Consider the following 13,652-nt stretch of genomic DNA (forward strand, 5'->3'; position numbering starts at 1 on the left):
ATGTCAGCAATAATATAACAAAAATGTGTTTGGATATCCATTTACAGGTCACTTTATTAGAAATGCCTGTAAATTCAATCAGTCTAGTCTACTATCGGATCTCTCACTCTCACTCACTTTCTTAAACACTTATCCAATTAGGTTGCGGGGGGGTGCTGGAGCTTATCCCAGCTTTTCAATGGGTGCAAAGCACACAGTAACACCCTGGACGGGGCACCAGTCCATCGCAGGGCAGACACACGCACACACACCCATTCACCTGTAGGGCAATTCAGTGTCTCGAAATAACCTGACTGCATGTTTTTGGACAGTGGGAGGAAACCGGAGCTCCCGGAGGAAACCCACGTGGACACGGGGAGAACATGCAACCTCCGCACAGAAAGGACCCGGACCGCACCACCTGGGGATCGCACTCAGGACCACCCTGATGTGAGGCGACAGTGCTACCCACCAAGCCACCGTGCCGCCCGGATTTCTGCATACTTGAAAACACATTATGCTTTATTTTAGATCATGACTAGTTAAATCTGTACGTTGTACAGGCATTTGATTCTGTTTTGTTGCAAATAAATCTCACCTATCTTAACAGCAGTTGTTTTGTATTTCTGTGGGTTATAATAGTAAGTGTGTATATATGCACAGATTAATGGCGTTCTGTAAAGGTTTGTGGGGTCCTGCCCTCACATTCTGTCAGTAGGGTGAAAAATTCTTTGTGGACATACTTTTCACTCAAGTCCCTTTTGGCCTTTTTTATGCATTAGTATCAATTAGACTGCATAGAATATTGTTAGCTAAAAATCTTCTTGGCCTGACAGATAAATTTGCTCTTTTTGTACTTGGTTTAATATTGCTTCACTACCCTACAATACACACAACAGTAGTGTCTAGAGAATCTGCTTAGCACACACATCTGTCATGTTTGGCTTGTGTGTAGAAAAGATGGGGGTTGGATAAAGGATGCTTGAAAATGTGTCTAAAAAACTGGCACAAAAAAGCCAGCCCAGTTTTTCCTCAGGCATATATGCAACATGTTTTATTATTATAGTGACCTTGTATAAAATCTTCTGTATACATTTCCACCTTGTAGTTAAAAACATTTTTGTTCAGTCTACCTGTAAACATATGTGGTCATTAATGTGATTACACAATTCTGTTTGGGTAGCCTAGCCTTATTCCACTTTAGAAGTTGTATGAAGAGACAGAGTGTAACTTTTGTAACATATCGTTCCAGCAGTGTTCTCTTTTCCAGCTCGCTCATCTCCACGTCAGCCTCCAGCATGGCAGGCCCTTGTACCGGCTCCACCAGCAGCAGCTCCTCACTCTGTCTGTCTACACGCTGCATGGTAAAATGCCCAGCTCCTTGATTTCCCAGCAGGCCAAAGCGCAGGGTATCTCCCAGCACTCGGGCTGTTGAGACCCGGAACAGGACTTGTGGAGTGCTCATGTTAGACACCACTGACATATAGTGAAAATTCACAGAGAGGGGGGCCTGAAGACAAGCTTTGTTTCCCTGGACACATGGGTTACGTTCACAGCGCCTGAAACAGATGTTAAGGAAATGCAAGGTTTAGACAAGGATTAACAGCAGTTTTCTGTAGGTTGGTCTTCATGTAGAGAACTGACATGTTCAACTCGTGTGAGCATTCATAGTGGACTGCTAATTTAAATACATTTGATTATGTAACCACAAAGCTTCTTGGTATATAATTGGCCCTTATTAATTGATGTTGTGTCCTATCAGATTTATTCGTGAACTTGGCCTACACAGATTTTACTTAATATTTAGTTTTTCATCCACATCTTTAGTCATATTTGTTTGATCAAACTTGTGTCTGGCCAAAGTGGGTGTAAATATAAGCATTTTAACAGTTTAACCTCATTAAACTCTCATCTATTAAATTATTGAATTTATGTCAGTAATATGAAATAATAATAATCAGGGTTACATTGGTTCTGGAGTTATCTGAGTAATTTTGTATGACTCATGACTACATTTCGTTGCCTTGTACCTGTACTGAGCAATGACAAAGTTGGATCCATCCATCCATCCCTCCCACCCATTCCATCCATCCATCCATCCCACCCATTCCATCCATCCATCCATCCATCCATCCCTCCCTCCCACCCATTCCATCCATCCATCCCTCCCACCCATTCCATCCATCCATCCCTCCCACCCATTCCATCCATCCATCCATCCCACCCATCCATCCCACCCACCCATTCCATTCCATTCCTCCCTCCCACCCATTCCATCCATCCATCCATCCCTCCCACCCATTCCATCCATCCATCCATCCATCCCTCCCACCCATTCCATCCATCCCACCCATTCCATCCATCCCACCCATTCCATCCATCCATCCCTCCCACCCATTCCATCCATCCATCCATCCCACCCATTCCATCCATCCATCCATCCATCCATCCCACCCATTCCATCCATCCCACCCACCCATTCCATCCATCCCACCCATTCCATCCATCCATCCCTCCCACCCATTCCATCCATCCATCCATCCCACCCATTCCATCCATCCATCCATCCATCCCTCCCACCCATTCCATCCATCCATCCATCCATCCCTCCCACCCATTCCATCCATCCCACCCATTCCATCCATCCCACCCATTCCATCCATCCATCCCTCCCACCCATTCCATCCATCCATCCATCCATCCCACCCATTCCATCCCTCCCACCCATTCCATCCATCCATCCATCCCACCCATTCCATCCATCCATCCATCCATCCATCCATCCCTCCCACCCATTCCATCCATCCATCCCTCCCTCCCACCCATTCCATCCATCCATCCCTCCCTCCCACCCATTCCATCCATCCATCCATCCCACCCATCCATCCCACCCACCCATTCCATTCCTCCCTCCCACCCATTCCATCCATCCATCCATCCCTCCCACCCATTCCATCCATCCATCCATCCATCCCTCCCACCCATTCCATCCATCCCACCCATTCCATCCATCCCACCCATTCCATCCATCCATCCATCCCACCCATTCCATCCATCCATCCATCCATCCCACCCATTCCATCCATCCCACCCATTCCATCCATCCATCCATCCCATCCCATGAGCAGTCTGGGTCCTTTCTGTGTTGTTTGCATGTTCTCTCCATGTTTGAGTGGGTTTTCTCCCACAGTCCAATAACAGAAATGAATCTAAGATACAAAATTGTCCATGACTGTGTTTGAATCATGTGTAACCTGTAACTACCTGTTCTGTAATGAATGTAAATAAAGTGTGTAAAACATGACGATAAAATCCAAATAAATAAATAATAGCAATCCCTCTGATCAGGGATGTTGTAGATCAGGTTTAATAGAGACTAATAGTTTAAACACAGACCTTTAGGACTTCAGTGCTGTGTACGATCCACACTAACTGCTGTGCTCCTATGCCACCCAAGTTGTAGTTTTTTTTTTTTTTTTAAGTTTGCCTATTTTGTAAAAGATTCAATTGCAATTAAATATTTCCTTTATTTTCTAAAAGGAACCTTTAACACTATTTTTTCTTATTTATGCCTGAAGAAGGTTTAAAATTATAGAACAAAAATGATTGAGAAATTCTGCTAGTGCTACCTGTGCACAGGCCTCTATCTTGGCTGTAGATGCTGTAGCCCTGCTGACAGGTGCAGTGTAACGAGCCCTGAAGCTCGATGCAGCGGGAAGGCTGCACGTACCCCGAGATTAACGAGGAAAAGAATGTAGCATTCTTTTTTCCAGCCTCTGTAGCTAAGGGGGAAATGTCATACAGGTAAGATAATCAGACATTTGTCTATTACTAAGTTTGTAATGTAATATTTTGCATATTAAATACATTGGTGTTTACTTTTGCAGGTTGGCTGCTCTCCACTCCACATAAGGGAATCCAAACACTCTCTAGTCTCCGGCCCTGACAGCTGGAAACCAGGACTACACAGAAAGTGCACTTCATGTCCCACTCTGAACATCCTGCCCAGCATCCTGCCATTGGCCAGTGGTTTTGGAGGTGGACATACTGCTGCTGTGCCATAAGATAAAATTCATCCTTGATTACTAAATTACCAAATTTAGGAGGTAAATAGAAACCCACATAGTTGTGTCTTTACAAACTTTTCCTTAGTGTATTATTTAGCATTTAAAGTGGATATATCCACAGACGGTATATTAGGTAGCAAAACAATAGTTCTATATTGGCGACAGTGTATATCTTAGCAATTACAAAAAGATTTACTTGAACATTATCACATTTTTATAGTGCTAATTGAAAGATTAATATGAAATAATTATAAGATTATTCAGCCTGTTCTATACATTGATTACATGTACAGTATGTACTGTAGAATGAACTAAATTGATGTAAAGATTGTTTTATTTTCTGCAGTTACACTATCAGCAAACATGTTAAATCTACTCAATACAATATTCAGAAATAAGTTAGATCTTTAATTTTTATTTTCTTCGACTGGTTTATCCTGGTCAGGGTTGCAGCAGAGTCGGTTTTACCAGGAAACACTGGCAAGGCAGGAATACCCTGGACATGGTATCAGTATATTGCAGGGCTTCAGCCATTCTCCAGACATAGCCAATCATATTAATGTACAGGGGTTGGACAAAATAACTGAAACACCTGGTTTTAGACCACAATAATGTATTAGTATGGTGTAGGGCCTCCTTTTGCGGCCAATACAGCGTCAATTCGTCTTGGAAATGACATATACAAGTCCTGCACAGTGGTCAGAGGGATTTTAAGCCATTCTTCTTGCAGGATAGTGGCCAGGTCACTACGTGATGCTGGTGGAGGAAAACGTTTCCTGACTCGCTTCTCCAAAACACCCCAAAGTGGCTCAATAATATTTAGATCTGGTGACTGTGCAGGCCATGGGAGATGTTCAACTTCACTTTCATGTTCATCAAACCAATCTTTCACCAGTCTTGCTGTGTGTATTGGTGCATTGTCATCCTGATACACGGCACCGCCATTGGATGCACATGGTCCTCCAGAATGGTTCGGTAGTCCTTGGCAGTGACGCGCCCATCTAGCACAAGTATTGGGCCAAGGGAATGCCATGATATGGCAGCCCAAACCATCACTGATCCACCCCCATGCTTCACTCTGGGCATGCAACAGTCTGGGTGGTACGCTTCTTTGGGGCTTCTCCACACCGTAACTCTCCCGGATGTGGGGAAAACAGTAAAGGTGGACTCATCAGAGAACAATACATGTTTCACATTGTCCACAGCCCAAGATTTGCGCTCCTTGCACCATTGAAACCGACGTTTGGCATTGGCACGAGTGACCAAAGGTTTGGCTATAGCAGCCCGGCCGTGTATATTGACCCTGTGGAGCTCCCGACGGACAGTTCTGGTGAAAACAGGAGAGTTGAGGTGCACATTTAATTCTGCCGTGATTTGGGCAGCCGTGGTTTTATGTTTTTTGGATACAATCCGGGTTAGCACCCGAACATCCCTTTCAGACAGCTTCCTCTTGCGTCCACAGTTAATCCTGTTGGATGTGGTTTGTCCTTCTTGGTGGTATGCTGACATTACCCTGGATACCGTGGCTCTTGATACATCACAAAGACTTGCTGTCTTGGTCACAGATGCGCCAGCAAGACGTGCACCAACAATTTGTCCTCTTTTGAACTCTGGTATGTCACCCATAATGTTGTGAGCATTGCAATATTTTGAGCAAAACTGTGCTCTTACCCTGCTAATTGAACCTTCACACTCTGCTCTTACTGGTGCAATGTGCAATTAATGAAGATTGGCCACCAGACTGGTCCAATTTAGCCATGAAACCTCCCACACTAAAATGACAGGTGTTTCAGTTATTTTGTCCAACCCCTGTAGATGCCTAGCCTGCCAATAGCACCTGAATGTTGGTGGACTAGCAAAAGAGAAGGCTGTTTCGCCTGAGCACCAAAGTTGAATTTCATAATAATAAAAAGATACATTTATATACTCCAGCTAATTTAGTATTTTGCAGGTGTAATTTCAGTATCTACGTGTATTTACTATTTTTCATGTAGCATGGTTGCAGCTCTACTGACCGGTGCTGTTCTTGGCCGTGCTGATGCTGCTGCTGTGTTTGAATGTGCTGTTTTTTAGCATGCCGAGTTTTTCGTGGAAGCTTCGTACACTCTGCAAAAACGAGGTCTCGTGTGCTATGAGCACTTTATGGACATGTCGTAGAGTGACCTGTAGTTCCCGTCTGCTTACACAGTCCTGTGCCAATATAGAGTTAATGGTATTAGTTAAACTTGTCAAATTGCCCCATTGTGCTTCGGAGTTCAAGATATTTGTCAAATGTAATATTTATTAATTGATTATATTGAGCAACAGGGAATTGGAAATTATAAAAATTAGGGAAGAGAGAAGGGAAATGTGAAATAGGAACCATACTTAACTTATGTAACATACTGTAGCATAATTCTATTTTAACTCAATCCCCTGCTGCAACTGGTCAGTGGGTGGGCTTTGGATTCCAAATTTCAGTTGACTACTAGAATTTATTCTTTTAAGCCTTTTCCACCCACAAAAGTAACAGGCAAAAAAACAAAAAGTACCAGACCTACAGTCAGCTCCATAATGTTGGCTTATTTAGTAAAGGAACATTTTAAATTGAATTAAAAACTGTCTGTCTGTCTGCCTGTCTGCCTGTCTGTCTGTCTGTCTGTCTGTCTATCTATTTATCTATCGAGCTACCTATCTAATCTTATCATCTATTAGTTTAGTCTAAAATGTCCATATACAGGGGTTGGACAAAATAACTGAAACACCTGGTTTTAGACCACAATAATGTATTAGTATGGTGTAGGGCCTCCTTTTGCGGCCAATACAGCGTCAATTCGTCTTGGAAATGACATATACAAGTCCTGCACAGTGGTCAGAGGGATTTTAAGCCATTCTTCTTGCAGGATAGTGGCCAGGTCACTACGTGATGCTGGTGGAGGAAAACGTTTCCTGACTCGCTTCTCCAAAACACCCCAAAGTGGCTCAATAATATTTAGATCTGGTGACTGTGCAGGCCATGGGAGATGTTCAACTTCACTTTCATGTTCATCAAACCAATCTTTCACCAGTCTTGCTGTGTGTATTGGTGCATTGTCATCCTGATACACGGCACCGCCATTGGATGCACATGGTCCTCCAGAATGGTTCGGTAGTCCTTGGCAGTGACGCGCCCATCTAGCACAAGTATTGGGCCAAGGGAATGCCATGATATGGCAGCCCAAACCATCACTGATCCACCCCCATGCTTCACTCTGGGCATGCAACAGTCTGGGTGGTACGCTTCTTTGGGGCTTCTCCACACCGTAACTCTCCCGGATGTGGGGAAAACAGTAAAGGTGAACTCATCAGAGAACAATACATGTTTCACATTGTCCACAGCCCAAGATTTGCGCTCCTTGCACCATTGAAACCGACGTTTGGCATTGGCACGAGTGACCAAAGGTTTGGCTATAGCAGCCCGGCCGTGTATATTGACCCTGTGGAGCTCCCGACGGACAGTTCTGGTGGAAACAGGAGAGTTGAGGTGCACATTTAATTCTGCGGTGATTTGGGCAGCCGTGGTTTTATGTTTTTTTGGATACAATCCGGGTTAGCACCCGAACATCCCTTTCAGACAGCTTCCTCTTGCGTCCACAGTTAATCCTGTTGGATGTGGTTTGTCCTTCTTGGTGGTATGCTGACATTACCCTGGATACCGTGGCTCTTGATACATCACAAAGACTTGCTGTCTTGGTCACAGATGCGCCAGCAAGACGTGCACCAACAATTTGTCCTCTTTTGAACTCTGGTATGTCACCCATAATGTTGTGTGCATTGCAATATTTTGAGCAAAACTGTGCTCTTACCCTGCTAATTGAACCTTCACACTCTGCTCTTACTGGTGCAATGTGCAATTAATGAAGATTGGCCACCAGACTGGTCCAATTTAGCCATGAAACCTCCCACACTAAAATGACAGGTGTTTCAGTTTCATTGTCCAACCCCTGTATGTTTGGTCAGTAAACAAGAAGTTTAAAACAATGAACCAATGACGTGTATTCAAATTGTGCAGAATATTAGCACCAGCATTTTGCCAGAAAATCACCAAATGCAGGGTGCAAATGATTGTAGCACAGTTTTTGTTTTAATATGTTTTGTTACAATAAATTAACAAAGCAGCAATTCTGGACCTGAACGTATGTGACCCACATTGTCATGTCCCTCTTAACCAGGTTAAGTTTTTATAAAGTTATTATGCTGACATCTATTGATTTTTTTAATTTAGAACATTTAAATAGCTTAATTTTAAACACTGTTTACCTTAAACTATTGATACAACTTTAATTTAATAGCATTGCAGTTCTAAATACAGTAATTTGCTTAAGCACTTACCCGGCTGTGAGATCTGAGGATCTGGCATGTAGAAAACATTAGCAAAAATATTACACCGTGATACATTTTACCACAATCAACTAAATTTACATTTACAGTGTAACAGGAATCCTCTGAAACAGTACGTTAATATTAAAATAACTCCTCTTTAAAGCCTGTGAGCAGCTCAGGTTTATTCTGCTATGCCTGATGTTTAACAGCTATATGCTATATTTACCTTCAGAAAAAAAAACCTGAAACCCACCTCAGTGAGAGATCTATGTACATCTGGAAAGCATTCAGGCTGCTTTTGAAACCAACTCCCTTCTAAATTGCATATTTATTAATAGTGTCGTATGTGGTTTGGACATACAGTATATATGGTCACGATAAGGGCAGGCAAATTACAGCCTTCCAGTAGCCTATTAAGTTTTTAGATATTTTATCCAACTGCCTTTTAATCATGTACAAAAGACTTGCAACACTAGATAAAAACTAAGTGAAAATCTGAGAGTCTGAGAATGCAAGTTTAAGTTCTAAATTACCTATGAAAGAAAATATTTTGGTTCTTTGAGGCTACAAATATTTACTTTGCAATCCAAATTTTCCATAAAAGTTTACTGGAATATGGACAGATATGTTTACACCACATGCACCTGGTCTGGAAAAATAGCCATTATAATAAAGGCCATTGTTTGACCTTATTTGTAACAACACAATAGTTGATATACTTTGTACAAGTTTATTGTGAATGTTCTGAAAACATGCAACAAGTGGTGCTTTGTGTGATGATTGTGATGTTTGTGAACTGCTGCTGTAACTCTACAATTTCCCTTTGGGGATCAATAAAGTTACATACAAACGTACATACAGTACATGGTGATATATAAAGTGCAAGTATGCGCAGCCTCCTAATTTATTGTAATAATCATAATTAGCAACAGATCCGTGTGTAACCTGTTGAAACCTACTGGCTCAATGTCCAGTATTTTAATTTTAAAGCTAGTGTTTCCACAACACTGATTAGGATAAAGCAGCAACTTAAGATTAGTGTATTCATTTTCTTTTACCACTGATTTACTGGACAAAACACACACACATTCACACATTACAGAGGAAACCCACATGGACACAGGGAAATGCAAACTCCACACAGAAAGGACTCTCCGGGAAATCAAACTTCAGTCCCTTCTTGCTGTGAGGCAACAGCGATACCCATTGTGCCACCATGCCACCCCATTCATGAATTTAACATCTGGAATAATATGCATGCAGACACTGGGAATGGTAAATGCATGATAATGCTAACTGAATTGTCCGTAATTTCTAAAAATAACAAACTGTTTGTTTACCTCAGACTACTTTGTAACTTTCTTATATAGGGACTTATAACTTGTTGGTTGTTCTTCTAGCATTCGTGACTAACAAAATCAATGATAAACTAATCAGCTTTCTGCTTCTGTTGCAGCCTCTACTGTTTATCTTTTGTTAAACCACATGACACTTTAGTTGAGCACCAGCATGATCAAACACAATAGAGAATGTTAATGCCTTTTGTTCTATTATACAACAAAGCCTCATATTTTTGTATTCTGTCATAAATTAAATAATATAAGCTGATTTCTGCCCTCAGCAAAGCTAAGGATTTCACATATGACTGTAATAGACTTGTAGTCAAAACAAGCTCTGTACAACACATTTATTTTACACAAATTGCTGTGTATGTTTTAATAAAAATAATGACCACTGGTTAAAGCTGGAGTGACTTGTTGTTTAATATCTTGCAAGCAAGTCACATGAGTTCAAAGTGCAAGCTTAATTTTAATCACTTTTAATGATGATTTGTATATGAGTTATGATTGGTACATAAAAACTCCAACAGGCTATTATTTTGTTTAAACATTAAGCTGATGAATTGTTGTTAATGATTAACTCATCAAGTCAAGCTGTGGTCCATAATCAACAAACGGTACAGTTCAGCCTCCCTCATTTTACTGTGAATGGACAAGCAGGCAACACAGACGGTAAGAACAGAGCATCCAAATAGAAAAGGTATTAATTTATTCCTTTTTTTCCCTGCAGATGGGATAGATCAGATATTTTAAAAAGTTAGTTGAAGATATAAATGTTACATCCAGCGTTTTTGTGAATACTTCTAAAATCTTTGTGATTAATTTGGAACCATGGACACTACAGGCATCTTGGAAATTTGTGCATGATAAGTTTTCAGAGGTGGGGTAAAAAGAAAATCTCAACACTTTTTCTTATGGCTGTTTATTTTAGGGCTGCACATCTCTATTCTTGTGGATACCTGGGTTCTGAGGACCCAAGGAACAAATATTTTACAAAACTTGTTAACTTACACTTTTAAACAATGGTAGCAAACAAAACAAAAAAAGTAATTCTAAAATATGCCAGACAGTTATTTTAAAAAACTGCACCACAGTAATTACAGAGCTCAAATATCACAGTTAATAGAATTATTTTTAAAAATTATCTTTATTTAATACCAGTTGTGCATTGTAGTGTTTTTACTTTGATATAAAAAGTCAATCAGCAGGAATAAATGTACAAAAACAAAAAATGTATATTGTTCAAAGAATGCAAAAAAAAAAAAATTAAATATCAAAAACTGAAAACTCCTATTTAAAAGCCTTGTAGAAGCCTTTTTGCAGCTGTTACAGTTAAAGTGTTTTTTTTTAAATACGCTTCTTTAAGCTTTGCAGCTGGATTTGGGCATGTTCCTCTTAAACTGCTATTCCATAAGATTGTATAAATTGTATATATATAATTTACTGAAAAGCTTGTGTTTATATTTATCACTAACCAGAGGCAGTATGACAACATTAAAGATGGACAGTTCTCTTAGTATCCATGTGCTGAACACTGCAGATGGGGTTCCTGCATCACGCATGGCCCTGAGTCTGCATCGTTTGGACCCTCAGATGGTTGTCTGGAACCTCATAACTATAGGGTACATTTCTTTTTAGTAATAATCTTAAAGGGAAAAATTCCCTTCACGTATTTAAACCAACAAAACAGAACTGTTTCTTCTCCATGACTGTATGATTGGAATACACTTCTTTGTCCAAACATGTTGGGAAAAATGTATTGAATCAAGAACGACTGAATAATGTACTGAAAGTATTAATATTTATTTTTATTCTTTCTAGAACCACAGCTGAAGATGGTCACTGTTCAGAGCTAATCACAAGGCAAGATTTTACTGTAGGAATGTACAAAATACGCTTTGAGACTGGCCAGTACTGGGAAAGTTTGGGTCAGACTAGTTTTTACCCATATGTTGAGGTAAATAAAAGATGGATTAAACTTTTGTTGGCTAATTAAATGTGATATTTGTGATGTAAATATATGTTGTTATACAATGTGCTAACCTTTTGAATATTTTGTACCTAGATTGTCTTCACTATTACAGACCCAGATCAGAAGTTTCACTTTCCTCTATTACTCAACAGATATTCATACAGCACCTACAGAAGCAAGTAATAGGAGCTTGTAGTTGAATTAAAGTGGGTTGTCAAAATAGTCCTGAAAGCCTTTTCTAACACCCAATTTTGCAAATAAAGTGTTAATTTGTACACTGATAAGTAAATATTAAGCATTCTGCACAAGTGTTATGCTTAATAAATAAAAAAGCTAGATTTTGCAGTGCTGTAACTCTTAATGACAAAGTCTGACTACTGCATTAACGTAAATGTTATTGTAAAGCATTTATAAATAAATAAAAGCATTTGACCCCAATGTCTACTTATTTTCCTAAGAATTAAAGCTAAGAAATCAGGAGACACAAACTATTTACAGACAGTCCATTGCAATCACTTTCTGCATGTTTTTGAGAAGTGCATGGCAATATGATATTGTAAGGTATAAATTCAGTTTCCAGGTGTTAGGAACCAGTCTCACTCCCTGCTGTGTCAACATGACACCACTGCTACAGTAAATGGTAAAAAATGGAGAGTAGAAATTAAGGTGGAATTAAAATGTTTGGCTATTTTAATGGCAGAAAATACTGCATAATGTCAGATTTTATGGCCATTGTAAAAATTAAATACTGTTCTTGGTAAAAACCCAGGACAAGCCTGACTACTAACTAAACATTTTAAAGCAGGTTTTGAGCAGATTGACATGGTAGGGTAGTGGAGTGCATTGATTCTTGAGTTGCAGTGCAGTTCGATTCCAGAAACGTTGGTGTCGACGACACCTATGTCTCTTAGTATCAAGCCTTACATATTTGCACAAACATGAGTGGAATCAATGCCTTTGTAACTACAAAGCTTTGGGGTCGACTCATTGTTCTGAAAGGCTTCGACTCCTTTCGAATTCAACGTCTCCCTTATTTTTACGAAGTTTCTAATTAATGCGCACGTTACATTGTGCGGCTCCGGTACCAGGACTTACCCAGTCAGAAAACAATTACAGGTTTTGAACGTTAAACCTAAGGGTGAGTACAGCTGAACAACGCGACAGTAATTCTTTGTATAAACTTGAAACGGTGCGTGTTTGATTCACGGTTCAGGTAAATTACTCAATTAAGTTTGGGCCTGGCAATGATGCGCTCAGCTGAAACCCACACAGACAATGTTAAACCTTTAGACAAAACAGCGATTTTTTTACAAGTGAGCTGGTTTTTTATGATGTATTTTTCGTGGTTGGTAACTGTAATGCTATGTTTAATAGTTCTTAAAATTAAATGGTTAGAGAAAACGAAGTGCAACTGCATTAGTAACTAACATTAGCAAACCGCAAATGTTAGTTAGCAATCATACAGCACGTTTATTAACGTTTTAGCACCAACCTACTATCAGCCAAATTATTTATTACTCTGTACAATAAGTAGATATTACAAAAGTAGACGTAAATATAAGTTATGTATGGATACTATTATAAGTTCAAATATAAGTTTTAATGCATATTGTAGTCTTCGTGCTAAACTCGGCGTGTATGCGGGTCACCTGTTCGTCTATGATTCCATAGTTTTCATTGCTTATCAAGTGTTTAATATATACACACACTAAAACATAAACATATTTATATCAGTAAGCACATATGTATCAGTTCCAATTCGAAATACAAAATATTTACTTTAATAGGTATATAATAGTGATGTGTATACAAATGTAATGTGTGCTATTTTATAACCCTCAGTACTTGGTGGAACATCCTTTTGCTTTTGTAACCTAATTTTGGGAAGTCTTCCAAGCCTCTGTCTCCTCTCTTGTGGAATCTTCACCCAGTCTTCTTGTGCAAAAGCTTCCA

The 13,652-nt window shown here is 39.9% G+C and overlaps 3 protein-coding genes across 4 annotated transcripts in view; 2 read left to right on the forward strand and 1 right to left on the reverse strand.

Annotated features, from left to right (window-relative positions):
- Positions 1-542, forward strand: part of glg1a (golgi glycoprotein 1a) — a 37,808-nt gene extending 37,266 nt beyond the window's left edge. The window contains exon 27 of the mRNA XM_062992728.1: positions 312-542. Within this exon, the coding sequence (XP_062848798.1) occupies positions 312-428 (117 nt within the window). The 3' untranslated portion in view covers positions 429-542. The remainder of the gene's footprint in view (positions 1-311) is intronic.
- Positions 543-1,108: 566 nt separating this feature from the next.
- Positions 1,109-8,462, reverse strand: LOC134320065 (fibulin-7-like). The gene is made up of 6 exons (XM_063001403.1): positions 8,397-8,462; positions 6,062-6,236; positions 3,859-4,029; positions 3,609-3,761; positions 1,624-1,654; positions 1,109-1,538 (listed from the first exon to the last, which is right to left on the reverse strand). Exons 1-6 carry the CDS (start codon positions 8,460-8,462, stop codon positions 1,109-1,111), a joined length of 1,026 nt encoding a protein of 341 aa, XP_062857473.1.
- Positions 8,463-10,502: 2,040 nt separating this feature from the next.
- On the forward strand, positions 10,503-11,928 carry urahb (urate (5-hydroxyiso-) hydrolase b). 2 transcript variants are annotated; one of them, XM_063002673.1, is made up of 4 exons: positions 10,503-10,514; positions 11,228-11,349; positions 11,549-11,684; positions 11,793-11,928. In XM_063002673.1, exons 2-4 carry the CDS (start codon positions 11,228-11,230, stop codon positions 11,880-11,882), a joined length of 348 nt encoding a protein of 115 aa, XP_062858743.1. In that variant the 5' UTR covers positions 10,503-10,514; the 3' UTR covers positions 11,883-11,928. The 2 variants fall into 2 exon arrangements, with proteins under 2 accessions (XP_062858743.1, XP_062858732.1); XM_063002662.1 differs by lacking the exon at positions 10,503-10,514 and having other exon boundaries at positions 11,213-11,349.
- The last annotated feature ends 1,724 nt before the right edge of the window (positions 11,929-13,652 follow it).

This window comes from Trichomycterus rosablanca, chromosome 1 (assembly GCF_030014385.1).
Source record: "Trichomycterus rosablanca isolate fTriRos1 chromosome 1, fTriRos1.hap1, whole genome shotgun sequence".
NCBI classification, from domain to species: Eukaryota; Metazoa; Chordata; class Actinopteri; order Siluriformes; family Trichomycteridae; genus Trichomycterus; species Trichomycterus rosablanca.